Source organism: Rhipicephalus sanguineus, chromosome 5, assembly GCF_013339695.2.
Source record: "Rhipicephalus sanguineus isolate Rsan-2018 chromosome 5, BIME_Rsan_1.4, whole genome shotgun sequence".
NCBI classification, from domain to species: domain Eukaryota; kingdom Metazoa; phylum Arthropoda; class Arachnida; order Ixodida; family Ixodidae; genus Rhipicephalus; species Rhipicephalus sanguineus.
The window spans coordinates 81,185,669-81,213,655 of record NC_051180.1 but is presented as its reverse complement, the minus strand read 5'-3'; the positions used below and the strand labels follow the sequence as shown (position 1 = coordinate 81,213,655).

At 44.0% G+C, this 27,987-nt stretch overlaps 1 protein-coding gene across 2 annotated transcripts; it reads right to left on the bottom strand.

The window, feature by feature from the left end:
* Positions 1 to 409: 409 nt before the first annotated feature.
* Positions 410 to 26,886, bottom strand: LOC119393848 (kinesin-like protein KIF20B). Of its 2 annotated transcripts, none has more exons than XM_037661028.2 (10): positions 26,757 to 26,886; positions 24,698 to 24,849; positions 23,037 to 23,243; positions 16,955 to 17,176; positions 14,019 to 14,552; positions 12,682 to 13,052; positions 10,591 to 10,759; positions 9,320 to 9,444; positions 3,090 to 3,381; positions 410 to 525 (listed from the first exon to the last, which is right to left on the bottom strand). In XM_037661028.2, exons 1-10 carry the CDS (start codon positions 26,872 to 26,874, stop codon positions 436 to 438), a joined length of 2,280 nt encoding a protein of 759 aa, XP_037516956.1. In that variant the 5' UTR covers positions 26,875 to 26,886; the 3' UTR covers positions 410 to 435. The 2 variants fall into 2 exon arrangements, with proteins under 2 accessions (XP_037516956.1, XP_037516957.1); XM_037661029.2 differs by having other exon boundaries at positions 410 to 519.
* Positions 26,887 to 27,987: the final 1,101 nt, after the last annotated feature.

Here is a 27,987-nt window from a genome sequence, read left to right as displayed (position 1 = left end):
TCGTGCTACCATTTTACCTAACCAGGAGGCTAGTGGACAGCTTTGCTAGGTTGAATTAAACAAGTTCAAGTTTCGCACAGGTTTCCACATAAGCAATTGCAAAAAAAAAAAGCAGTGACTAACTGCCTTGGCAAGTGGCCACTCAACTTTGGAAGGGCCTTTGTGGATACGATGTTGAGTTATCACTGTCGTTGTAATCCATGGAGAATCAGATGCAAAAACAAAATTGGAAAGATATTGCTCTATTTTCTTCTGTCACCCCTGTATGTAACGTTTTTATTAGAAGTAGATACGAACACATTGTGTCTTTCACAGTTCTAGTCGAATGCCTCCAACGTGTACCAGTATAGATAGTGTTGCTCCTTTAAGAAAATACTTGAAAAGTAACTTGCAAGAGTTCTCACCTGCTACTCGTGCCCATAGACTGCATGCCAGCTATGAAGTTGCAAGGCGTTTAAGCGGTGATGACTCGGCATTGCCATCAGCGAGGACAGCACGGTGATCATGCTGCTGTTCCTCCTCCTCCTGGGTAGGAAGAATTGAATGCGCATAAAATATTAGTGTATGGTTCTTGAATACTAAAAGACACCCCAGTGTCTGCTGTCTGTGCCAGTTGAGCTTTAGAACATGGCCAGGCAATGCTTGGGGCTCAAACATCTTTGCATGTGCGAAGTTACGTAGGAGGCAAGATTTTACAGCGCAGCTGTTTGAACCTTGCTAGGTTTCTCATGTCGTCATGCGCAGTTTTCGCCGAGCTAAAAATAGCATCACAAATCATAGCGAAGTGGAGATGAGAGCAGCGCGGTGGCACAACACCCCCTAGACAAGAGAAGGCCCAAGTGCTCCGCAGCGATGTCATTACTGTGTCACACGGAGAGGGCCACTGCGAGCGGCAGTGAGGCTTGTACCATGGGTGCGCAAGGAGCGTTCTTGCAAAAACACATACGCCTGTGACGCCACTGCTATGCTGTGCTAGCGCTGTAGCATGGTCATTGCGTGGGGGCATGTTCAGATGCGTTTCTGGGCTTGTGTTTGCTTAGCAATTCCTCGCAGTGAATAAAAAACTAAGCGTGGCTCTGCTATCACAAACACCAAAGACCAGTGGCGCTGGGGGAAGTCCAGCAAAAAATCAGATTATGCAAGAGCGTCTTCCCCCAGCTCCGCTGGACTCTGGAGTTTGCGATAGCGGATCCATGCTTATTCAAAATAGGATGCTAAGCTTGAATTTGCCTCTTGTGTACTACAGTGGCTGAAAAGGAGAGCTACGATGAGCAAGAAATATGCTGATATATGTTTTAGCCTTCAGTATATGCATGTATGCTTTCGAAATATTGTTACGAAGTTTACTGGTAATAAGTTCACTGGGAATGGCCATAAATTCTGCGAGCCTAACTTACATCGACAGTGGAGACACTACAACAGAGTATGCCAGCCACTTTGTGCCTAGGAGCTCACAAGTCAACAACCAACCTTAAAGGAGCAGTGACATCAACTTTACGCATGTCTCGTTTTCTGTGTCCACGTGTAGCTATTGAGCCCCTAGTAACTATTCACCACTGATAATGGCACGGGGATGAATAAATATCTGTAATATTGATTAGTATGATCAGTAACGAGTGCGGTTCAAAACGGGTGCAAAGCCCACCATATTGTAGCACTGGTAGTGCTGCCGCGCGGTCACCCCCTGCAGTCATGCCCCAAAAGGGCCCCATCTGATCTCGTGACCACACAAAATTGTGCCGCGAGTTTCAGCTGACATTTCATCTGCTGGGCGCGCATGTGCACTCATGTCTGTCGCCACCATCGCCATCGTCATCAGTGTCTACAAGTGTCTATATTTCATCTGCTGGGCGCGCATGTGCACTCATGTCTGTCGCCACCATCGCCATCGTCATCAGTGTCTACAAGTGATGAAGAAAATACAGAGGTATTGGAATATGCTGTGATTCGCTTCAGTTCTATTCAAAGCAGCGATTCTGAAATCGATGCCGGTTTGAGCAATGATGAAGAGGCACCTAGAGACTCACGCTTGGGCCCTGCTGGCTGCTAAGAACAAAGAACAGGAAGAAATGTTGTGGACAGGACAGGCACTCCTATTCTGTCCACAAAAATAAGCAGTCTGGTGGCTAACTACAACAAACAATTTATTCAATGCAAATGGTCGGTCAACTTAAAGGTGAAGTACATCCGCACTGCTCAGAATTCCATTCACATCTGCCAATTCTTCCATTACACCGAGTTCACCTTCTTTCACCACCCACACACACACACAAAAATAATTCGCTTCCGTTCTATTCAAAGCAGCGATTCTGAAATCGATGCTGGTTTGAGCAATGACGAAGAGGCACCTAGAGACTCGCGCTTGGGCCCTGCTGTCCACGACTATAGAGATATTGCTTCGACGGGAACTGCCATTTTGTGTTGACACAAAGCTTTCGCACTTTGGGGGCTTCCCACTAAACTTGAGCAATCGGTGTTCATTTTTGCCTACAGCCATAGCACAATCTAATTACTGCCCAGTTTAATCATCACTAAATAGGTTCCACAAAAATTTGAGGCATTTTAGAAACGTAATTTATGTAATAATCAGAGCTCGCCCTTGTTGTTTGATGATGCTACAGTAAATTTTGAAGTTATAAAACCATACACCAGCTTCTGATAGTACTAAATATAGCAAGCTTGGCGCTACATTTTTACACTGTATTCAATTAGAGGCATGATGGAAAGGTCCCAAATTATTGTTTTCAGTATGGAAATGAAAAAAAAAAGACCCAGTGCAGCTAGCATGCACGGAATTTCATGCACTAAATGGGGCAAATTTTGTAGCACATTCGCTTCAATTAGAGTACCAAATCAAGCAGAATTACAGTATATATTCAATTTGTCATTCAAAATTTTCTAGCACAATATGTACAACTTTATGTCAGTATGTACACCTTTGTGTCCTGTCTGTCTCTGTTTAAACTAAATCTAGTTCTTATTAACAATAAATTTAGCATAAGTGAAATTCTCTTGCAAGGGGCCTTCAGTTCAGCTAGCCTTGAGCTTTTTCAAAGCCAGCGATGAACTGAAAAGGGGCAGCTGCTTACCAGTGCGTCATCTGGGGGTGAAGCTGACTTCTCTGTGCAAAGTGCAGTGCGGCGCAGAGTCCTGAAGTGGCCAACGCTGTCCGATAGCTCGCATGGTACCACAGACTTTGCTTTTGACCGGGTGGCTCGAATGGTACGCCGAGTGTTCCGCGTTGTGCGGCGCGGGCAGTTTTCATCGGCAGTCTCTTCTAAGATGTGCTCTTCGAGGGCAGACTTCGAAGCCTGTTGCAGGTGGCCCGGCTCTTCCTCCTTTGCTTCGACAGGGGCCATGGCAGACTGTTGCGGCTGCTCACTGGAACAGAAGAAGTACAACAGTTTACAAAAGCACACGGGGTTGTTTCTCTCGGTCTATCTCTCAGTAAAAAGCTGTTTGCTTCTATACTTGCAGTCTCAACACTAAGTAGAAGTGCTTGTCAACAGTGTACTTGTGGAATCTCTCTCCATTAATCCTTTCTCTCAAGGAAGACATGTACCATCAATGAGGAAGAGAACGGCAAGTTCCCTTTTGCGAACGTGCTTTTAAAAACCCTACATGGAAGCTTCGACCTTTTGCATGAATACAAGGTCGACACACAGGCCACTATCTGGACTTTAATTCAGTGCACCCGGCGAGGCAGAAGAAATTAATGGTCATTCTCTTGGGCACAGAACCAGGTGAATAAGGACAGTACCAGGAGAGAATGCCAATCACCTTTAAGAGGTGCACTGCGACATCACGGCTAACTGTCAATTAAGAATATTAACTCCGTATAACAACAGCCGTCCCATTCAAGAAGATCTGCTTGTGTTCTCACAAGAAAATGGGCTGCTATATCGTTCATGCCCTGCATGAGCCTGGCTCGCATCTTTTTGCATTTACGACATCCAAGTGCTTAGAATAACAGAGAGCTGAGCTAGCTGGTAAGTATTCATTCTAAAGAGACTGGGCGTACAAATATGGAAACAAGAAAGATTAGAAGGTGAGCCTCCGGTTAGCGATTTCCTGACTTTTGTCTTTACATTGTCGAGAGTAGGTGCATGCCAAAATTTGATGAATGCGCAGCGTTGTACCGGCATAGAAATGAAGAAACGCGCCTGATGATTGAGGCATGGCATATCGAGAATAGAGGTAGCGAATGTGTGAGCCAACCGTCAATTAACTTGCCTAAAGATGAAATCAAATGCCTTAACAGTTATCTTCCACGTAGACCCCCACGTGTGCCGGATTGATAGGTTCACCTATTGCATGGGCATGCGCAGGTATGTTTCCGTGCCTTCCTTCTTTTCCGCCATTGTGAGTCTCTTCAGTTGTTAGTCGGCGTCTGTGGTGTCTTGACTTCTTCCTTGTGTCCGTGTTTGCACGCCCTGTCCCTTTAGAATGAATCAAGTGCTAGGACAGAAATTAAGCCATCTTCTGGTAAACATGAAGGGCAGCCACAGACACAGGCTCTTCCGAGAAGAATGGCAGTCTTGTTCGAATCGGGAAGTGTTCCTCCCTTCACAACCTGCAAACACACACACACACGTGCACGCACACTGACACACACACACGCACATGTGCGCACAGAATCAACCATCACCGCATGATCTGTGCATCATGCTTATTTGAAATACATAAACCTGGTGAGGGGTGCTTTACACTGACTTTCTCGTATGCGGAGACTGTCACAGCGCATACTGTGAAGGACAGAAAAATTTTTTGCTCGAACAATATGGCTTTCATTATTTTCAAAACTGCACAAGCAGGAGGTCACCACAATACGCCATGCACATTATCCAGCGACTATGCATATGTACCAGTTTATGATGCAAATGTCCTTCAGCAGCCAATCAGACTTTCCTGCCAAAGTAAGCTGTAAAAAGTGAACTTAGGTCAATACTAGGCTTGTGCGAATATTCGAGCACTTCGAATATTCGAACGAACATTACAGTATTCGAATTCGCTTCGAAACTAATTTAAATTCTAGAAAATTTCGAAGTATTCGAAATGAACGAATAGACATATATAAACCGCATGTAACCCCCTGTAAAGAGGGTTTCACTGCCGTGGAGGTGTGCTATACCGTGAATACACCTTTCCAGGAGAAATCCGCACTGCCACGAAGCCCCACTTCAAGTTTAAATGAACATACAGTAAAACCTCGTTAATTCAAAGTCACTGGGACTGTGAAAAATCTAAGCGGGTTTTCAAGTTCACCAAACATATAAAAAGCGGGATGCAAGGAACTTTAAATTACTGGAAATAATCAGAGGTAGTCGTTTGCTGTTCCTGCTAGTTTGCGGCAGCAATACCTGGTCCCAATTTTGCCGCTAAACCGTGGAAACGGCGGGCCTCGCTGCTGCCAGCGCAAGAAAAAAAAAGAAAGAGGGAAAAAAGATACACAGCATATCCACGGGTGAATGATGAAGAGCTTGGGCGAAGCTCCTGAAGAAATCATGGTTACACCGTGAAATCTTCAGTGGTTTCGCCCAGCAGTAATCAAAGCGATAGCCCAGTACATCATCAAAGACGTGACAAACACTGTATATATTTATACAAGAAATTTTATTAATCGTAAGTGGTAGCTTCCGTTCCCCCTTCATTATAACGCTTTATGGTCGGTGAAGTGATGGATCGGTGATGAATCGTAGTGGGATGTTTGCAAAGACGAAGTAGTGGGCAGTTTGCAAAGGTGGCTTCCGTTCCCCCTTCATTATAACGGCTTTATGGTCGGTCAAGTAATGGATCGGTGATGGATCGTAGTGGGAAGTTTGCAAAGACGAAGTAGTGGGCAGTTTGCAAAGGATCGGTGATGGGTCGTAGTGGGATGTTTGCAAAGACGAAGGAGTGGGCAGTTTGCAAAGGTGGATACGCCGGACAACGGAGACGTGACAAGGTTAGACTAAGAGGAGCTTCGCCTCTAAAAAACGGTCTCGTGGTCAACTGAAATGCGCGCCTGCGGAAAAGGAGAAGTGTTTCACTGCAACACAGTGGTGACACGCGGGCAGCATGTCACCTGCTCCTCGCAGCGTGAGCGCGTCATGATGCGACCATTCGCCCATTCTTTCTGGTAAAATAAAGAATTTAATAATGACCACTGTGACTGAATTCGCGATGTCTTCTGGGTGGAAAAGATGATCATTGAAGTTTTCGAACAGAGTTTTCGAAGTAGGCGTTGCAGGAAAGTACTCCGCCAGCAGTGCAAGTGCGCAAATTACCGTAGCAACCACCATTCGGAGGTTCACATGCATCGCAAATTCCATCAGACCCATCCTTTATTAGATGTGAAGCATCTTCAGGCAGAGTTCAAACGGGTGGTGGTGGTGGTGCGCGGCGTGACCACCCTTACTGCGCATGCGCAAACCCTCTCCACTCCCCTCTCCCACTTCCCTCTTCCTTTCCCCTCTCCCCTCCCCCTCTCCACATCACCTCTCCCCTTCCCTTTCTCCTCCCCCTCTCCTTTCCCCCTCACCATTCCACCTCTAGAACGCGAGCTCTACATGCCGAAACACTGCTTCGCATCGCCTCATGGTCCCCTTTAGCGGGAGATGGTGCGATTTTAATTTCTCTATTTTCCCAGAAAGAATGGGTAAATCATGACGCGCTGACGTTGGGAGAAGCATGCGTCACGCTGCCCGCGTGTCACCACTGTGTTGCAGTGAAGCACGTCTTTTCCGCAGGCGCACATTTCAGGTGACCACAAGACCGCCTTTGTTCTTGCGCTGGCAGCAGCGAGGCTGGAATGCTTCACTTGTCACTCATTAGTATCGCTACATTGCATTGCCTTGTGACACCTAAGGGCCATTGTTTCTGCGGATTTGTGGCTAAATCGGGATCTGGGAATTGGCACATGGCACCCAAAGTTTTCTAATTAACCGGGCTGGTACTGACCGCCGCTTGAAATTATCCACTCAAATTTACATTGCAAAATACGGGGCCAAGGAAATCCTAATTATGCGGGATTTCGAAATAACAGAGTTCAAATTAATGAGGTTTTATTACCCTCACATCGATTCAGTTTTAAAGCTTGTTATACCGGCTTATAGGCTCAAAGTATAGTAAATTTTAAAACTTAACATATTTTACAGGTTATCACTTGCATTCTACCGAAAGTCAAATCCTGCTATTACTCAAAGTTGCTTCCACTTCCCTTTGAACCAAAAAGAATGACATATGAATACCTCTTTTCAACTTTAAAAATATTGCGCTGGTTAGTTTCATCATGACAAATATGCTCATTTTTCTTTATAATATGCGATATAAACTATTCGAATTCGCTTCGAAATTCGCTTTGACCAAATCACTATTCGCTTCGAATTCGCCTCGGACCTAAAATTTACTATTCGCACAAGCCTAGTCAATACAAGTGCGCAGTGTGCTATATTAGCTCGCCTGTTTATTACACTTTTGCTTTTGCACCATGTGTCAACAAAAATCACTTTGTGGCCCACATTCATGTGGCACATTAAAATTCTAAGTGCACTGACCACAATCTGTGCAGAACTGAAAGCAAGGGAGGCATACCGTAAAATGCCAGGCAAGCAGCCCCTCCCGTCCCCTACGGGGGAGGATAATGTGATCAGATTTGGGTGGGGGGCGCATGCTCGGTCCCAGTACAGTGTAGTCCCGGACCAAAATTCAAGATGGCAGCGGGAGAATCGCTAAAAACAAAAAATGCCCATCCATGTTTCTAATGAAATTCTTTATTTATTGCTTTTATTCCCCCTCGTCACTATCAAACTCGTCAAACGACTCCTCAGACTTGGACGCAAAAGTTAAGTCCGCACACTTGGCCTGCAGAGACCTGCGATATTAAATGGCCGACACCGGAGAGCCTGGTGTGCAGCGCACCATCCTCCAAACCACCTGGTGCATTAGATATGCCACACCTGGTGAACGATGACCAATATACAACCAGCCACATGACAACGGAATTTCATAAACATTAGATATGCATTCAGTGTACTCATTCTTGTGGTTCTCTTTACACAAGCAATGCTCATCTTCAAAAAAAGTGGCCGCACGGGAAGAGGGTTAGGGGGGCGCTTGCTCTGTCATTGGCGCTTATTTCAAATCTCCAATAAAAGAGAGGGGGGCACTTGCTCGGCATTTTACGGTAGCACATGGACTATTTAAGGATTGTGCATTTTCTGGTTACAGTTTGAACGAGATCTCGGTGCTTGCATTGGCTGTGGACAAGGGCGCCCGTCTTCCTACTACATAGCGAAATGCGGGACATGCTGATCGGGGTGGGAATTGACAAAGCATGATGAGAAATCAACTGCAATAATTTATTTTTTAACTTGTGGTGCAATATTTTGTCATCTTTAATAACGGGGAAATAGAGTACCGATACGAGTCGAAGTTCAATAACACATCTGTGCAAACCCTATATGTCACTAATATACTCCAACACTAGTTATTAGTATATTAGCATAAAAATTTGCCAACTAACACATATATAGGCAACAACAAAGCAGCTGTGGCTTAGTCTGCAGATGTTACTGATGAAGAGCCTTGGAAATACTCGACGCTGCTTGTTTTACTTAATGCCACTTCTATAGCTGGCACCAAAAGCACTTTCTGCCAAGATGAAACACACAGCTAGCCGACTTTTTCGAAAGCTTGGAGTGCTTGCACCTAACTAAACAAAGTGGCCACACACAGCTAAACTTACGGCACTGCTGAAATATAATAAATTTAAAAATGTTGGACATTTTAAGATTTTCGTATGTCTTGTGGAATGCAGGACAATAGCCCTCAATGCGGAACAGACCTGCGAGTCGTGGAACGTGTGGTCACATTAGCTGTGGATGAGGTGTCTGCAAGCTTTGCCATGCACAACTTCGAGTATATCCGCACTAACAAAAACAGTATGTTTTGGAAGTCCTAAGCATTTCAAAGGTATTTGTATTGGCAGCAGCAACTGCCACTCTCAAGCATTGATTTCCATTATGCCACTTTCCGAAATTGTTACCATAAGTGGCTGCACGTATGAAGGTTATGAACAGCACATGTGCTTTACAAACAGAATGCCGAGCCCTTGCGCTATTTCAAGTTTCTGTACTGCATAGTACTTTGTTAGAACAGGTTGTAACCAGGTGACAAACAGTAGTACCAAACACCATTCAGTATTAGGGCCTTTCTATTCAGCTGGAAAAAAGAAAAAGACCAGCTCCTGCTATGAAAGCCAACCCTACTGAACAAAAGCTTAACCTTTCCCAGTAAACAACCAGAATGGAGGTCCAAATGGTGGGAATGTCGCACTTACCGGCAATCTTCAGCCATTGAGTCATCCTGAACAGTTCGTTCAGCGAGCTCCTCCTCGAGTTCAGCAATCCGGTGCTTCGCTTCGTCAAGGTGTCCAAGAAGTTCCATAATAGAGCCTCGCTCAGCCTATGAAAAAAAATTGGAGAACTCAATTCAGTTGACGGACACTTAACTGGTTCAGCGGTAAGAACAAAATGAATTATTGCTTAGAATATTAGGAAGGACAGTCGAAGGAAGATTTTTCTAAAAAAAAATCCAAAGTCAACTTTGATTACGCTGGTGATCAAAGAACCAGGCCACTTGTCCCAACAGTGAAGGGGCTTAATTATTTAGGTTAAATTTACACTAGAAAAGAACAAAACTGTTCACACAACCCACAAATGAATATACAGTAGCATTTGTAAAACTGCCATGGAAGAGCTGTTCACAGGCCACCTGGCTGACCCTCAGCAGCAACGAGTAATCAAGCCGCTCATGTGCACAATCTTTCAGCAATAAGCCTCCCTCTTGCTGCACACTCAGCATATTAGTTCTTCTGTAAAGCGTTAGTAGCTACCATTGTGCGAAATTGCAATGCTCCGCAGAGAGCAAAGCCTAATAAAAGTAAGTATGAAAAAAAAATAATAAAAAGTACTAAACACAATTTGAAACTAATTTTGAGCTCCAATGCAACCTGCATCTACCTTCAAAATACTTTGCAAATTTTATAGCCATAGCTTTTATTACCACTGCTATGCAACAAAATTTTGAAACTCACTTTTAAAGTCTCACCTACCTTAATTCACTTTCAAATTAAAAACATGGCTCAGTAGAATCGCGATTCAAATGTCGATAAGATCACAATATTGACACTAGTTTATTTGTGAAATATACAACAATATGAAGACCTTTCCAGTTAGTGTTAATAACCTGCAGTCCCACCTATGCAATACATAGTGCATCTACCACATGACAAACGACTTCAAGCAGAAACAACAGATTTCAGGCTATAAACTTCAGGCTGGCATTATTTTACGGTTAAGATGCTCACCACTCATACAACAGGAAAGAGTGGCAGCTAAACATTGCAAAACAATCATGACAACCACAAATCAACAGCAACAACGACTGTCGACAATGTAATTGCTTGCAGACAAAAAATTGGGCTAATAAAAAGTACTGGAAGTGTAAGCTTATGACGTAAACTGCTACAGTGCACTGGACTGACCATTCAAGCTGTGTGCGGCATTTGGATAACGCGAAGAGCTGCGCAAAAAAACGAGGCATGATCACCTTGCGGTACATCTCGAGTCGTGTGATTTCGCAGGCATTTTCGACACGTATGGCCATCTCGCGATCGGAGCGTTCACGTTGCAAGCGAAGCGACCGCTCCAAGTCTTTCACCAGGCCCTCGTAATCATTGACCTCAGCCTTATGTGCAGCAGCCATCTTCTGTGCCCAGCTGCAAGATAATGGCACACTATGCACACGAGATGTTGCTGATTTGTCCGACCAACTAGTACACTGAAACCTCATTATAACAAGGTTGCATCTGACACGAAAATAAGTGTTATATCAGAAAATTCATTATAAACATATATTTGTAGCACTATATATATATACATATATATATGACAAGACTACTTTTCATCTACTTTGTTATAACCGATAATTCGTAATATCCGTGTTCGTTATATTGAGGTTTGAGTGTACATGCTTGCAGCATTTGCAGTCTACTAACTTGATGTCTGTATAACAACACCACATGAGCTTGCATTATGCAGAATCTCGTGGACATGTTATTAAGAGGTCCTGAACCTACCCTATAACTTGTTGAAAAAATATTCTATGAACAGCAAACACTGCTGTGAAGTTCAGCCAGATTTTGTAGTTGTGCGCAGCACACAGAGCTTACAAGTGGAGCACAAAGTCAACATTTCGTCAAGTGCCCTCTCTTCATACAAAAGACTCATCCTCACATCGGTGGGCGGGGCGCCAGCTGTATGTTGTCAAACAGTAGATTGCCGATATTGGCTGATGACATACCGTATTTATTCGAATCTAAGCCGATGTTTGTTTCCGAAAAAACGATGTGCGAAAGTGGGGGCTCTGTTTAGATTCAAGTATAGATTTGAGTACAATGATTAATTTTTTTTTTTGTCCTTGCGAATTTCGGGGGTTGGCTTAGAATTGGGGCCGGCCTAGATTCGAGTAAATACGGTATCAGAGCAGCGTGCTTCTTGCTACAGGGTATCGCCATGTGCCGGCACCGCACTGTGGTGTGCTAAAATTACACTGTGGCAACACTAGTGCAGACCGGAACCACAATGGGAGAAAGGAATAGCGTTGAATGAAGTGGCACATGTGCACTTCATTGACAGCGATTTACATTTTGTAATAGTAGAGCAACAGTATAGTATAATAATAGTAAGCAACATTGTCTCTGGATATTAAAAGTTACCGAGTTTACTTGTTTCAAGCAACTTTCTGAAGACATGCTCTTGAATCTGACACTCTCCTGGCATCCATTCACCATCAAAACACTTGCAATAGAAGGTTCAGGGACCAGTAATGCAAATCTTGTATGACAGACTTAAAAATATATATTGATGCAGCATTTATTAGAATAAGCTCAGTATTATAATCTTCATGAAAAATCAAGAGCTGAGATTTCACACAAGGAATCACGGAAAGCACCAATAGGTGCAAACATGAGTGCATGTAGAGAAATTGAGGAGAGCTGATAATAGTGTCCTAGAAGAACCAGAAATGCGAGGATACAACCGATTATTATGAATAGAACCGATTATCGTTGCAAGGACTGCCTAGCAAGAATGATTAATGGGACACTAAAGAAAAAAAAAATCTTGTTTGTATTCGTAAATTACTGTTTTGTAATACTAAAAACACCGCGCCTGTTGCGAGAACACACTTGGTAACCAAGATAACATGCAAGACGAAAGTGCGGGAAGCGACACCACATTGAAGTTCCCATACCAGCCGACAAGATTCCATAGATTTTGACGGCGTCTGCCAAGACCTACGTAGTTCCTAATCAGTAAAAATGATGTACATTGTCTCCTTAGGAAGCCAGAGACTTTAAATACTACGTTACAGAACATTTCGTAGAGCCAATGCAGCCAATTATGAACAAACATTGAATTACATGACATCACCATAGGAGATTTTGGCAGGAAATTTGAAAGTGAAACTTTCCAACAGATTTTCTCGTCTGATAATAAACCCATGGTGGCAAAAGTAACGACGCTAGAGTTTTTTCAGCGTATAATTCGTCAGTCTTGGTAAGTTATTGATTCACTTTAGTGTCACAACAATGGCCCAAGCGATAAGACCCACAGCAGAATGAATCAAACTAATACTCACGCAAGTTGGCCCCGCACGTTGCTGAGCTCCTCTTCAAGGGCTTCCAGGTCACGTCGTTGTGCCTCGATGATGTCGAAGAGCTCCTCGGCCTCGTCTGCATTCAAGGCTCCAGCTGCTGCCACGTCCTTGCCTGGAATTGGTGAAAGCGGGGTGGCATGAAACCTGCCGCTAGCACGATTCCAACGCTCAGTCAGCCGGCGGACTGCCTCTTTGCAGCGAGTGTGCCGCAGTTCCAGCTGCTGTGGCACAACTTCAATGGCAACAGCCGCGAACTTCAGTGCATTCAGCGACTCCTCCAGCATGGACATGGCTGGGCAGATGTTCACTATCAGAGAGACTTGACCACCCGTTGTGAAGTAGGCTTGCATCACCTACGTGAACCCAGGAAAAAAAATTCTGATCCAAGGCACATCCTGGAATATAGTATTCATACATATACGAAACGACACTGTTGTAATGTAGCTCATGAACTTCTGTATGTAGTAATAATAAATGTTGGAGTTTCACATACCAAAACTGCGATACGATTATGATGGACACCGTAGGGGAGGGCTCTGGAAATTGACCACCTGGGTTTCTTTAACATGCATTTAAATTAAGTGCACAGGCCACTAGCTTTCTGCCTCCATCGAAATGTGGTCGCCGCGGTTGGAATTCGATCCCGTCACCTTCGGGTCAGCAGTCGAGCACCATAACCACTAGACCACTGTGGCACGTGAATTTCTGTCCATACAAATGCTGGCCGTCCAATTCTCAATTTCGGCCCTAAGCAATGTGTAATGTCTTGCAGCGTTTATAAGGACACTGAAGAGAAAGACTATCACTTGCTAGTATTGTGGAAAAGTACTTTACTAATACAACAGTTTTTACTGCGCGACTTGGTAAGCTAGAAAAAGTGTGAGAACAAAGTACATTTGGTGACGGACACCCGGGTGATCAATGGCAGCGAGACTGATAGAGACTTAAGTGGCCACAGCGACCACACCTCTGTAGCAGATTTTTTGTCCCATTGTGTGGCTACTGCTGCAAAAAAAAAAAAAAAAAATCCAGACTCCATTTTCTGTAAAGCAGAGAAACCTTGAAAATTGCAAGCAATACAGCCGTCACCCCGAAAACCGCAAATAGTATGCAGCACATGCTGCTGCGCCTTTGACGAGCTGATGTGTTGAGCGTCTCTCCTTAATCATTCCAGCAAGCACGAATACACTTGAAAATCATTGCAACTGAAATGCAAGCAATGTGGCAATGAGAATTGCAAACCAAAACATGCAACACTTGTGCACACAAACAAGCAATGAGATAGAACAAGCACGCTACCGACGCAAATATGACTGCACCTTGGTCAGCTTGCTTTCTCTGAAGGGCACGCAAGCCTTCTTCGGTGCGTCCTGGTTGTTACGTAGGCCCTCCAGGCAGCGGCCGAGAACCATGAGAGAGGTGTTGATGCGGCCAGCTTCGCGAAGCCGCGGCCCATCTGTTCCCGCTTTGGATGGTCTCTCCGAACCCGCCAAGTCGCACAGCATCAACGTATTGACGTGCCAGCTTTTGCTGCCGTCACGGCTGCTCACAGTGGGACTCAAGAGCCGCACGGTGAAGACACAGTGGCTGCGGCTCGAGCGGCAGTTCAGCTGTGTCTCGGCAAAGCTCTGGTTGTGGCGGGCAAGGCAGAGCAGACGATGCGCTTCGTCAGCAGAGTGCACGGGCACCTCAACGAGCCCGCGCACGAATGCGCGTTTAGCCCGGTCTTCGCCCAGTTTGAGAATGGTACGTCGCTGGCCGCCTTTCTTCTTTGTGGCTGTCTCAAGCGACGGGAGGAGCAAGTCGTATATACCCTCGTTGTAAATTTCGTAGATTGAGAGCCACAGCCACACCTGCCGAAGGCAAAGAAAAGAATACAAAGTAACCATCAGTACGAAACTTCACAAGTAGGGGTGTGCGAATATTCGAAATTTCGAATATTTTTCGAATAGTGTTTGCGATTCGATTCGCACTGGAATTTTACTATTCGAACTATTAGAACTTCCCAAAAACAAATACAGTCACCGTCCGATTGAAAGTGACCCCTTCAGATTTTCAATATGCTTCACCTCATTACACTCTCGTATTGCGGCAAAGCTGCCTTTCAAGCTCCGTTACGGTCGAACTTAGCCAAGACGCAACGTCCGATTGAAAGTGGTCCCTAAATTTTCAATATGCTTCACCTCATTACACTCTCGTATTGCAGCAAAGCTGCCTTTCAAGCACCGTTACGGTCGAACTTGGCCAAGAGATAGTCAACGTCCGATTGGAAGTGGTCCCTAGATTTTCAATATGCTTCACCTCATCACACCCCGGTATTGCGGCAAAGCTACCTTTCAAGCTCCGCTACGGTCGCCAATGTATTAGCTCAAGAAAACGCTGGTTCCAACTTGGAGATGAAAGATGTGGCAGAGGTGGGGGCTCAATTAATACTGTTTGGGACCTGAAATTTGGGCAGGAAGTCCGAAAAACCGGAAGCCGAACCTTTTTAGCATCCAAAATTTTAGATGTTCTTATATATCGACGTCTACGAGGTAGATTTGGAACTCTGGACTTGAAGGGAGCACACCTTTGTCGCCACGTCAGTTGGGCTTCCACAGAAGTTGACAGAGGAGGAGAGGCTGAGGAAATGGCATCTTTGCCTATGACGTGTAAAGTGTTGTCGGCAACACTTTGGTTGCACCAAATCATGTACATAAATACAATTCGGCCTCTACATTGCCTCATTCTTGATAAGACAACTATGAAGCACCACCCCGCAAGCGCTTCATCAACCTAGCGAAAAGAAACACTTTAATGTTCCTATCTCATAAGAATATGCTTAGGAATCCTCGAACTTTTTTCTGCAATTTCGCTTCGAAGTATTCGAAAAATATACTACAAATATTCGAGAAATATTTGAAAAATATTCGATTCGATTCGCACTCTTACTTCAATATTCGAATTCGCTTCGCACCCAAAATTTTGCTATTCGCACAGCTCTATTCATAAGTTTTTTTTTTTATGTCAATGACGAAAACGATGAAGATAAAGTTGTCAAAAAATAGTTTATCAGTCTCAAACAATTTTACTTAGTATAGCTTGTACCATAATTATTCAAATGCACGCTAATAGTGTGATTTTCTGAAAAAAAAACAAGCTAACAAACTTCAGAGTCAACTTAGATTTGATGAAGATGCAAATGTGTGATCGAGTGAAAAAAAGAATGGCATACAGCGAGTGACATCTAGAAAAGACAGTGCGGTAGCCACTGTCAGCCGTGCTGGTAGCCAACTGAAATACAGGAGGAGGAAAAGTTGCAGGGAACCTTATGCATTCATGAGAGACAACTTGAAGCCGAGAGCCATCATCTTATTCTTCTCAGTCTATTTCAAATGATCCTTTACTGCTTTTCAGGTAACCGGTGTCCATTTTCACTCAATAGCAGAGTGTTGTATGAATGTATGAAAAGCTGGACAAATTGTCTCCACTGCCGCTGTGTTCCCTGTCAAAATGCTTCTTTGTGTTCCCATCCTGCGCTCTTGCATGGTCAAGGAAGAGAGCCAAAATTTGTTACATGCAGTGAAAAAAAAATATTAATGAAAGCCTTGTAGCAGGCATCTTGGGTAACATTGACAATGATATTGCATTTATTTCTTCATTGGTAGCGGTAGCAGACGTCAGCATGTTCAAATATGTTTGACCTGTACCCATGCCCATGGTGCGTAGTTATGCAGTGTTTTTAGAAGTTGAGTACTATGGAGGTTTTTTTTACAGCAATATAATACCAGAGAGAACAGATGAAGAAGACTAATTGCCATACACTGAAGCGACCACTTACAGTAGTCATTGCTGAAAGGCCTGCCATGCCATTTCAACAACACGAAAGGTGTGTCTGACAAGCGCATAGCACAAGGCATGGATGAAAAACGTAATTACTTTTAGGCATACGACGTGGCCCTAGAGAAGTAATCCTGTAAATTCCCATGTTTAATTATCTCAGAGAATGAGACATCCGACATTCTTAATACCTGCTTCAGTCAGGCATATTTTACATTTGGAATTAAACTATTTCGAGATTTCCATTGCAGCTCCATATATCCAGGCTTGACCGTAAATGCTGTTCGTGTTCGCGAGAGCTGCAGTTGCTTTTTTCAGCCTACATTCGAGATACGATATTTTTCTACATTAGAACTTTAAGGGATCGCCCGAGAATTGGGGATAGCCTGGATTAGGGCACCTACATTAATATTGAGGCCACTGTAGCACAACACACCTGTGCTCTGTCACCGCAGCTGTAGTTCCTGCTGCATGACAGGGACAGCGAACCATCGCTGTCACTTGCTGGCAGACTGAAGGTGCTGAAATCTGCAGCACTACGGGCTCCCTTCTCACCCAGCAATTTGTTCTTCTGCAACAGCACAGAGGCCTCCTGTTCTGCGCTGAGTAGGGCAACGTCGTTGAAACAATCTGGACGCGCTGGTGCCCCCTTGCCCATCTGAGTTGAGAGAAGGAAAAAGCAAGAGCCATTTAGATGATCACATACTGAATGAACAACCAATGGGGAGTTTGTAAAAATGCAAGATGTTTGTGGGACCCAGCAGCAAAGAGCCACAAATTAATTTTGACCAGCTAGAGTTCTTTGCAACCAGTGTTTCCACTTATGGGGCTGACCTCCGCAGAGGAAGTTCCTTTAGTGCATCTTTAGCTTTGATGCAACAAAAAATGCACCAACTATTACAATACTGCCTAATGTGAATTCTGAGTGTAGCTTCGTGTTGGCCAACTGTGTTTGAAGTTTTGGCTTTCCGCAAGGTATTGACTATGGCATAAATCGTAACTTTTGTTAGTAGGACAGCACCCACTATGCCATTATTAGTCTTTCTGCGAATAAGCGAGGTACCCGCTACAGATATGTAAGGTGTGTGCACTTTGATGCCGCATGCGGCTAATAACCAGACATCACACAATTAGCATTGTGTGATGTCTGGTAATTTTACTCTTCTGCCCCGCTATATTGCATAGGTTAATGAGATTCCTTGCCCGACATGACGCTTGTATTCGCCGCGAGATCAGGCTATAGGTGGCAGCGCTGTCGCCGCGTTTATGTGAATAGGCGGTCGGCAGCGCGTATACAAATGTACGCAGCGACGCTTCGCCGTATGCGGTTTGAGTTGATTGTTGGCGAGTAAAGTGCGTTGACTGTAGCCTAATGGTGATGTATGTGCCCTCCATTGCCACATCAATGCACGCAACTGTCCTAACGTACCTATTAATTGCGAGAGAAGTGCAATCTGCCAATCAATAAGGTACTGGCCTTCAGTCACATTTGTGTTTTGCCCCGTGCTCGATGTTTTTTCTTGCTTTATTTGCACTTGTTTAAATTGTGTTTTGCCTATACCACAATACAGTATGAACTGCGTTGCGCGACTGAGCCATTGAAGTATGTATTTACTTCTTGCTCTAGCGGCTACAAAGAAAGAGAACCTGTATTCCTGCGTAATTAGATGAAGTAGAACTTTGTGCACTCTGCTTTTCTGTTTGCATGAATATGCGTATTGCTGTAGAAATGCGTGGCTTCAGGTCTTTTGTACCAGTTACCATCCTCTGCAGACGACAGTTCATGCTTTGCGGTATCACAAGGATTTCCAAATTGCCAACACTTCACGAGATGGTGTCACTAGAATTCTGCATTCACACCACGACATTTAGTACTTTTTTTTTCGTTTAGGACGCCGCTGAATGAACTATGCGACGTGCTTGAACGAGAAACGGTACCCACATTGAAATGATTTGGCAAATGGACGGTACGACGGTTAGAGCTAGTGCCATACCGACACAGGCGTGTACTCACTCATTAGAGTGCATACAAGTCTCGTGAGGCGAAATGCTTATGAATATCGTGTAGGCATACGTACAAGCATTTGATACTGTGCTAGCACAACGGAATAAGCTGCAATCTGAGGACGCGCATGACGTACGCACACATGCGAACACGGTATGGCTAGCAGACGACGCAAGGAGCCATCCACACTGCGGGGTTTCGTCCGCTCGCCGCTAGGTGCAGACTCTGCTTGATCTCGCCGCCAATAGGGTCATCTATCAGTTACTTTTTCATGTCTATCAGATGGCGACTTCACTCAACGTAGAAACAGGCGCCGAAGACCTGCGCTCTAAAAATCCTGTATCTGCTGTAACTGCCAATTGGAAGCGCGATGATCATGATATGCATGGTTTCACGGCACAAGGGCCAAGGTTGGGGAAAGAGTGCGAAGCAATGGCACTACAAAGTATTAGGTGGTATAAATGACAAAGCGCAAGTGTGAAGAGGCTGTAATAGAGACCTTGACATCCCCCGTGACATGAATGGTAATTTTATGTGCAGCCTGTTCTGGTGGTTGCTGACTAAGGACATTTAGGGCAGGTGTCAGACTGTGGTCAAAGAAGCAGCACTGCAACAGCCAATGTTTTGCCAAGGAGAGTTGACTTCAAGAAGCCTTTGACAAGTCAACATGTAAAGACACGATCTCCAGGAACACTACTCAATCACATTAAGCCATCATACCCTGTGATGCTCTCTTCTGTAATTCAGAGTGTGAGAAGCTAAATAGCCTAACATGTGATTATACTTCATTTTCTTCTGGTTATTCTACAAGGCAACAACATCCTTTTTCATTAGGTCCATTTCAATCTAAAAACGTTACTATAGCCGAGTTGAATTATCTCGATGTACACAGTCAATAATAGTGTGCTTTTGTTATAAGCTTTGTACCACCCTGCTAGAACCCCTATCACTGGGGTGAGCAGTATTGTAGGCTTGTGTAATTAGTAAATTTAAGTTCGAAATGAATTTGAATAGTATAAACAAAGATGAGCCTATTTGTCATGACCCAACTAACCTGCACATTGTTTTAAATGTGTTCAAAATTAAATGTGTTCGCAAAACGCAAAATTAAATGTGTTCAGGAGACTTTTCGCACGATATCACATTCGTATAGGGTTTATTTTCGAAACAGTTTGAAGTACTGGCATGGCTCTGTGGTAGAACACCTGCTTGCCAAACAGAAGACCTTAGTTTGATTCCCACTCGAGCCAAAGATTGTTTTTTTATTTGTATCTTTCTAGATTTTTTGCTCACAACCAATAGAGTTTCAATGGAGTTTCAACACACCGGAATTTCTGCGAAACGAGGTCTTTAAAGGGGACACTGAAGGAAAAATACAACTCAGCGTGGACTTTTGAAATACCATTCCAGAAACCTCGTAGTGGTTGTTTCGTGCCTAGGCAATGCTTAGTTTGAAAGAAAATCATGCTTTAGCGGTCCGCATACTGTTGGCTCAATTCAAACCGACCGCCTCTCTAGGCCTTATGACGTAAGCACTCCCCAGAGCCACCTTTAGTGGGCGCTGCACCAGCACCCTCCATTATCTTGCAACATTGCCCCTCCGCTGGGAACGCACGCAAGAATACTTGTTTGCTTGTTTTGCTGGCCACTGCTGCTTGCATTGTAATGCGATGTATTCCGCGGAAGTGTGTGATACTCTGACACTGCTGTGTAGTGTCTGGAAGCTGCATGCGATCCGGCCGTCAGTGCGTGAATACAGCCGTCTAACGTGTGTGTATTTGTGCCAAGGAGGATACATAGAACTTGCTGGAGTGGAAGCCGCCTATGTGCCCCTATTGGGGAGAGTGAAGCCGCGCCAAGCACGCAGCGGCCATCTTGCCATTGGCAGAAAGGAGCCAAGCGCTGCCGCACGCATGCTTCTTCGCGCTGCCGATGAAGTTGCTCGCGTTTGTAGAGCACTGCAATCAAGTAGTTCTGCTTGCAAACATTTATTTCCGACTTGTAAGCAGCCAAGTGACATCTATAGAAGTGAATTCATCTGCACAGGCATTAGGTAGAGGCGCTTAAATCAGACGCACGGTGAAAAACATGACAACCGGTCCCCTATGGAACATAACCGCCCTTGACAGAGGTGGTCTCACCTTATTATTGATCCATTCTCGATTTTGTTCCTTCGTGATGTGGCGTATACTCACTTTTACGTATTCTTCAGCGATTTGCTTGCACAAATTGTAAACGTTCAAGCGGGTCGAAGTCAAGGATGTGCTGCTCCAGTTTATGGAACCACTTTTTCTCAGAGGAAGCTACCAGGACTTCCAAGATGAGGTGTTTCGCCCTTCTTCGCCGTTATGACGGCATAACATTCAGCCTGTAGCTACCAGTCTTTTCTCTACTTCTTCACGCATGCCAGTGACGTCTTGCGACGGTGAAATAATTCCACCTCGGCTCTTCCATTTAATTAAAGGTGCAACTTACCTGAGCGTAGGGCTGTGATGCACTGCTCACATGTAGTTGTACGAACTTTTCAAGCATTGAAACCTGCTATTTATGGCTCCACGAAACAGGCAAAAGCAGAGGGGCTTTCAGGTCAGTATTGGCCTGCAGGGCTGATCAGCGCATGTCAATGAGCGTGCTTTTTGCATCTGCGATGGCAGCAGAAGTGGCTGCATTCAAGATGGAGACAATGTCTTGGGAGTAGTTTCTTGAACTATAAATTCCCTCTGAACCGACAGGTGCTTGTATACAGCCATAGGCTGTGCAGCTGTTGCATTGTTATGTCCGCCTCATCCACGTATTAACCCAAAGAGATTTTCGGCATGGTATTGACTGAGTTTGTGTGTCAGCAAGTACTTCAGCTGATCCTGGCGGACAACCTCGTCAAGTGTTCTTTCGGTGCTTGCCATATGCATATCCAGTAGCCAACAAATCCAGTTTTTTTTTCAGTTCTGTCACTGCACTTCCTGCCGGGTCTCTCAGCCCATTTTCGTATTCTCGAGTCTCAGAAAAAACGGCTTCTGGCAAGCACTCAAAGCAATCCGGCGTGAAGTGCACGGAGCATATAGGTGATCGTCTTTCGCATTCCACGGTGAACGGCCCTCTCCCACAGGCTCCGCATTGTGGGATCTTTAGGAAACCTGTCAAGAATATCACTGCTATTTATTGCACGCTCATACCTGCTCATACAGCGTCAATTAGCACCACCCAGTAACGGGTGCGAAATGGCTCAATCAGACGTTTTTGCCTACTTACGGGCAGAATGTGAAGCCACGACCTTTCTTCAGCCTGTTTGCACATCCATAAGCGACACAAGAGGCAACCATCATCAAACCATTGGCGTTCAGATAGCCATAGCGTCAAATAACGCACGCAAGCAGCAGCGCGCGACGGCGTGGAGCGCGCTTTCTGCTTCTGGCAAAATGGCGGCGGCCGGCTTCACTCGACGAGCGCCCCCTCCACTCCAGCAAATTCTATGTATCCTCCTTGATTTGTGCTGGTGCCGTTGAGTGAGCCTCTGTTTAAGCCACTGGTGCGCCGTGCCTTCGAAATGCGACATGATCAACCAATGTATACCGTCAAATCTACGTGAGCAGCCTTCCCTTGTGTGATCCACGTCGGGCTAATGTTCATCCCCTCCGAGGTGTCGTGCAGAAGGCGCCTGACTACTCATTTGGCTTTGAGGTGCGGAGAGGGACAGTTCACGAAAGCCGCCACGAGAATGATGTGTAGCCCTTCCTATTAATACAGTTTTGCTTTTTTAAAACCTTGAAACCATTTCTTTATGGTTAAATTTTCCTTACATAGGCATGCAGCATCCCGACAAGAAACAGCGCTGCAAGGAAACAGTACTTTGAAGGGAGGGCTACACGACTTGCTTAGGTTACGGTTCATTTCGTAATCCTCTGCATGAAAAGACAGTGAGCACATGAGCAGACTGTTGTTATTCTTCCAATGTTAGTAGAGGTGCAGCACTTAGACACTGAGCGTAGGAGTTTTCTCCGTGGCACCCACTGGAAAATAGTCTTTGTTGCTGTACCAGACATTACATGGGATGTGGCATTTTCTCTAAATTGCAGTCAGAGCGAGTTTCACGAGCCAGCAAAGCCCGCGCAGCAATATGACCACGCAAGCGACAACTACCATTGAGATGCGACCGCGTGAGCGGAGCGCAGCTCTGCAAATACCGAACTTTTGAGAACCCGCGCCGTCCACCATAGTAACGTCAAGTTCTGTTTTCCATGATTCAAACAGAAACGCACAAGCAGTATGTTATTACGTGTTGTAATGCAAGGTAATTGTACTTTGGACTTTTGACGCCATTGGGATCATTCCAAAATGTCCCACTGGTGGCACATATGTCCTACGTTCAATGTCTTGATTATCAGAGAACTGCTGTTGATAATATTGACGTTTTAGACATTCTTAAACACTGACAAATTTTTGCCTTTGATGCCCCTTTAAAGCAATCGTGCTCATAACTAAACCATAAATAAAAATAAAATGAGCAGCCCCGAACCTGAGGCCCAAGGGCTTTGAACAGTCTGTCAAGTGTGCGAGGCACAACTCCTGGGTCTTCGGGAGGACCCTGCATGGTGTACGTCTTGCCTCCAGCGGTTGGACCATATGTGAAGAGCAGCACATTGGCCCCATTGATGAAGGCATCAACGGGTTCCTGCACTGCCTCCTGAAACAGCAGCTGCTGGCTGCTGCCCTCTGGGAACACCTGGGAACAGACAGAGACAATGAACAAACAATGCCATTACTGGAGGCCTATGCGTGAAAGTGGCACTGGGGAACAACTTAATTCTAAAAAAATACTGCAATGCAGCACATGCCCCCAATTGTAAAAAAAAAATAAAAGAGGAAAAAAAAGAAACGATGGGACAGAAGACACACGAACACACACGGCTACATTTGCACCCAGCCTCACCAATTTCACTACTAAACCATAACCAAGCTTTCCATACTAATGGCATAAATTCGGTGTGCACTAAAATGGCATAAGAAGACATGGCCACATAGAAGGCAAGAGGAAGTGAAACCCATCCATTTCTCTGCATGTCACGCTCTCCCCCTTGCTAGATTTATAGTTCAGGGAAATTCAGACAGTTTTTTTTCCCAGATTTAGTACAAAACTTCCCATCTTGCAGACTGTTATGTGCCAATTTAAAAGATGCGACTTTTTCTAATACAGCACGTAGTTGTTAAATGATCAGAAAGTATATTTATCAAATAAAATTATCAAATATCAAATAAGAGCAAGATTTTCTTCTAATTAGTTCCAAAACATCAATTTAAATGAGAACTATATGCAATGAAACAATAGTAGATGTCATAAATCAATTTCAACAAAATTTATAAGCCCATTTGTTATAAATCCACATGAATGAAAATGCTTAACACATCACATGTTTTGTCCAAATGCGCTTCGAATATCCACTGTGACTGCATACCGCAGTCCTTTCAGATTATTGCGATATGCTTATTTGCTTTGTAACTCACAATTTAGGAAAAACTTTTGCTGCTAACAAGGCACATTAAATGTTTGAAAAACTGCATAGTGTTCTAGAAAAATAATTGCATATTTAAAATCTGGACATAAGTGTACATAAGCTGCAAAACTTTAATAAAAATTTAGTCTAAAACAAGTTTCTAAAGCAAGGTCCTCCTTAAGCAAGACCACACCAGTGGTATTAAGAAAACAGCCCAGCTTGATGTGGAATAATGACAATTTTACCAAGCTCACAATGAAGCATTGTCGACCTTAATCTCCCAAGATATGAAGTTACCTCGTGCTTTTGAAAATTCACAGTAGCAGCATTAGGTGCACTTACTAAGGCAATGAATAGTGATAAAAAGCGCCGCCACCTTAGTGACAAAGGTGTTACACAACACGGACACTACAAATTTTAGACAGCTCAGCACACTGCGGAAAAGTGTTGCACTTGCACAGTTTTGCACAATCTGTGTTAAGTGCTACTAGCAGTGTCAGACAGCAATATCCAAGTCTTAGTTCAAATCGGTACCTCAGGCCAAAAAGAGTTGAATTTGCATTCAAGTTCCCAGGCAAGGACAAGCCCACCAACCAAACCATACCACTAAAAATAAAGATCATATTACATAATTTACAATATACAAAATATTGTGTGCTCTGTTGATACTGGCTGTGAAACCCACCTTTGTGAAGCTAAATCGCCTTTGATGTTGATGTTCCAGCGTGGCTGTCGTGGACTCCACAGTTTTCTCGTTGCAAGGATGGAATGCAGGGTTTGTGAAAGTTCGGCCTCCTACTTGAGGTCGAATGCGCAGGTAGACCTTAAGCACCGTACCTGAAAATAAAAGGCAATTTTTACACTACACACAAAAATCAGCTTAAGCTTTGTTACCAGGGCAAACAAAGTGTTTAATAGTGTCCTTTCCTAAATAAATTATAGGCCTCTTCATATAGATAACTTTCTGAATCAGTTCTGAAGAGATTCATGCACAGTACTGCACATTACCTGCATGCGTCATGGCCCTATCTGAAACCGAGGAGAAAAGTGCAGCCACAAACAAGCCAACATATCTTCTGTGAGCAACAGGTAAATCCATATCTGACAAAGGTGACAGTATTCACATCCATTGCAGTAACCGCAGTTATACAAGTGATAACAAGATGCTTACTGTGGACGGTATGTATTATAAAATGAGTCTCGCTATAAAGATGTTCGTGTAAAAGCAATTTAGCGCACTAGAAAAATTTGTCAATTACCTACCCCAATGACAACATAAGCATGAAGTTTTCATTTGATGTTACTTTTTATGCTAGCCAGGGGAACTATTTCAAGCAAAACTGGAAACAGTGAAAACTGCCAACCACAAAATGAACTATTACTACTACAAGTCATCGGATATCAAGACCTTGCAATAAAAAGCTTTTTTTTAGCTTTACCTGTCGAAACGACTGCCTGAATGTATTGTACCAAAACTAAACTTTCTAACTGGTGAATTGGATAAATTATTAATCGTGCCAAAATAAAAGATCTAGACATGGGCCCAGAAGGAATTTGAACAAGTGAGCAGTTTTAAGCTTGTGATTAAAAAAAATAATTACGGGATATGCATGTGATGAAATTCAATTGAAATGGTGCTCCTGTTCATGCTAATTATCTTGCGAACTTTGATTTTTTAGCTTAGATATATCACTGCTGTGTCTGCAAGCAAGTATTTGTGCAGCATGGCTGAGAGTGTATGGTGCTCATTAAAGGGACACTGAAGAGCAAAACGATTTTTCTAATATTAGTAAAGTACTCTTTCACGATACCAAAAACCACGCTTGCTGCAAGACTACGCTTAGTAAGCGAGAAAACACGCAAAAACAAATTGTGGGTGGCGACGCCACCTCGAAGTTTCCACACCATTCACCGTACCGTCACTGTTTTGACTGTGCCCACTAGGGACTACGTACAGTTCCTAATCGGTAAAAATGAAGTACATTGCATAGACTTAACATATCAAGTTTGGGGTAATTTTGTTGAGCCAATGGCACCAAAACACAATAAATACACTTTGAAATCCGTGACGTCACGTGGGGAGATTTGGCGCGAAATTTAAAAATGATACTTTGAACTTGATTTTATCCTCTATTAATAAACCTACAATGGCGAAATTAACGACATTAGAGTTCTCAGAGCACAAATTATCGATCTAAACCGATTAATTGTTTCTCTTTAGTGTCCCTTTAAGTGCCAGCCACAAACTTTCCAATAACAAGCATTGCATCCTCTACCCACCTACATAACAAAAGGACACAGTGCCAAGTGCTGCAGTGTCGCGCTGGTTTACTATTGTAAAAAGCTGGACCTCTTCGATTACCCATTCCCGACAGTCGACCTGACCAAGACTACGTATTGAATGCTCATCGGCTAAAGACACTGGATGAATAATATGAAGAGGGCCATGGCGCAAAATGAACTTTGAGTGCTTTTGACTTGGCAATATTCAGTACTGAATGAGCTGTTTCATCGTCCCTATGCAACATCATTCAGTACCTGCAGACTTATAGGTGCAATATATATTGTCAAAGTTACCATTCACAGAGGCATGGGGGTTTTTTTCATTTGCTTGAGAGAAAGGGGCAAGGTCACCTCTGACCATTTACACCCATATTTAGGCTCAGAATGATGGCAAGCATCGCAAGGTGCGGATGTTCGAGGCTCACACATATCATGTTTCGGCAGCAAAAGTGAAAACACACTTGCAACAAGGTTGCCATCCAGTTGCTTACAAACAGTCTCCATTGGTGGCAGCTCATCATTCTGTGCAGACTCTGCCGAATCCTTGTAGCGCCTTGCTTTTCTGTCCATGTTGTGCATAAGTATGTAGTACAAGCTGCAAGGGAGAATTCAAAGTATGTGAGCAGAAAGACTATGCTACACTGGTCAGTCTCAATCCTTGTGTGTGCATATCTTGAGAGGAAACAATCCGAAACATATATTTACGAGGAAGCAGACCGAGAAAAAAAAAGCAAGTATGTAATAGAAATTGGGAACTTATTCGAAGTAAAGCTTTCTTTGCCTATCTGCCAAGCATTATGGGCATCGAATACGAGGGTACACTTGCTAGTAAATGTGAAGCTACAAAGGGTCGACATGCAGTTATAAAAAACAAACAAATAAAAGAAAAATAAGTTGACCCTCGCCTGTCGTACGAGCATGAGCAAGTATTTTCAAGAAGACTGCGAGAAGGAAGCATTTGCTTCGGTGGGTAGATTATGCGATTACTCTGGTTGAGGGATTTCCCCAGAAATTGTAGTTATAGGGGTGTGGGGGATGCGTGTTCAAGAAAAGCGTACGTTATACTGAACTTTTCTTTTTTTTATGTGTGTCGGTTGGTTGCGTAGGACTGGCAATATTTGCGACTCTGAGATCATGACAAGGACTGCGAAGAATTAGTGCGCTTTCACTTAATACAGGGATAAAGCGGTGAGTACATATGAACATACAAAGCTGCAGAACATATTTAATGAATTAACGGCTGCTACAAGCAACGATTAGTCGAATATGTACAGTCACAACGGAAAAAACATTTGCGCAAGTGACTGGTGGCCGTAGCGGCAAAATTGCGACACGCGGCTTGTTCCCGACAGAGCCGTAACAAGGGGGGGGGGGTGTTCTGACAACCCCCGAATTTTTTTCATTCGTTAACTTTTCGGGTGACACTAAAATAGCACGCCCTCAAGGCGACCAGCAGTTGCCAAATCGCCGTTCTATACACACAATAAACACACCCCGAAGAAAATTCCTGGGTACGGCCCTGGTTCCCGAGCACGCCGATAGCGAGAGCACCATTTTCCAAAGCAGGGGTGGCCGGCGAGAAGCACTCCAACAAACAGCTTGCATTTGAAATGATATATTAACACTACGGTCCCTAGAATATCCGTATTAACACTATAATGATAGCTAGCTCGCTGCTTATCGCTAAAGTTA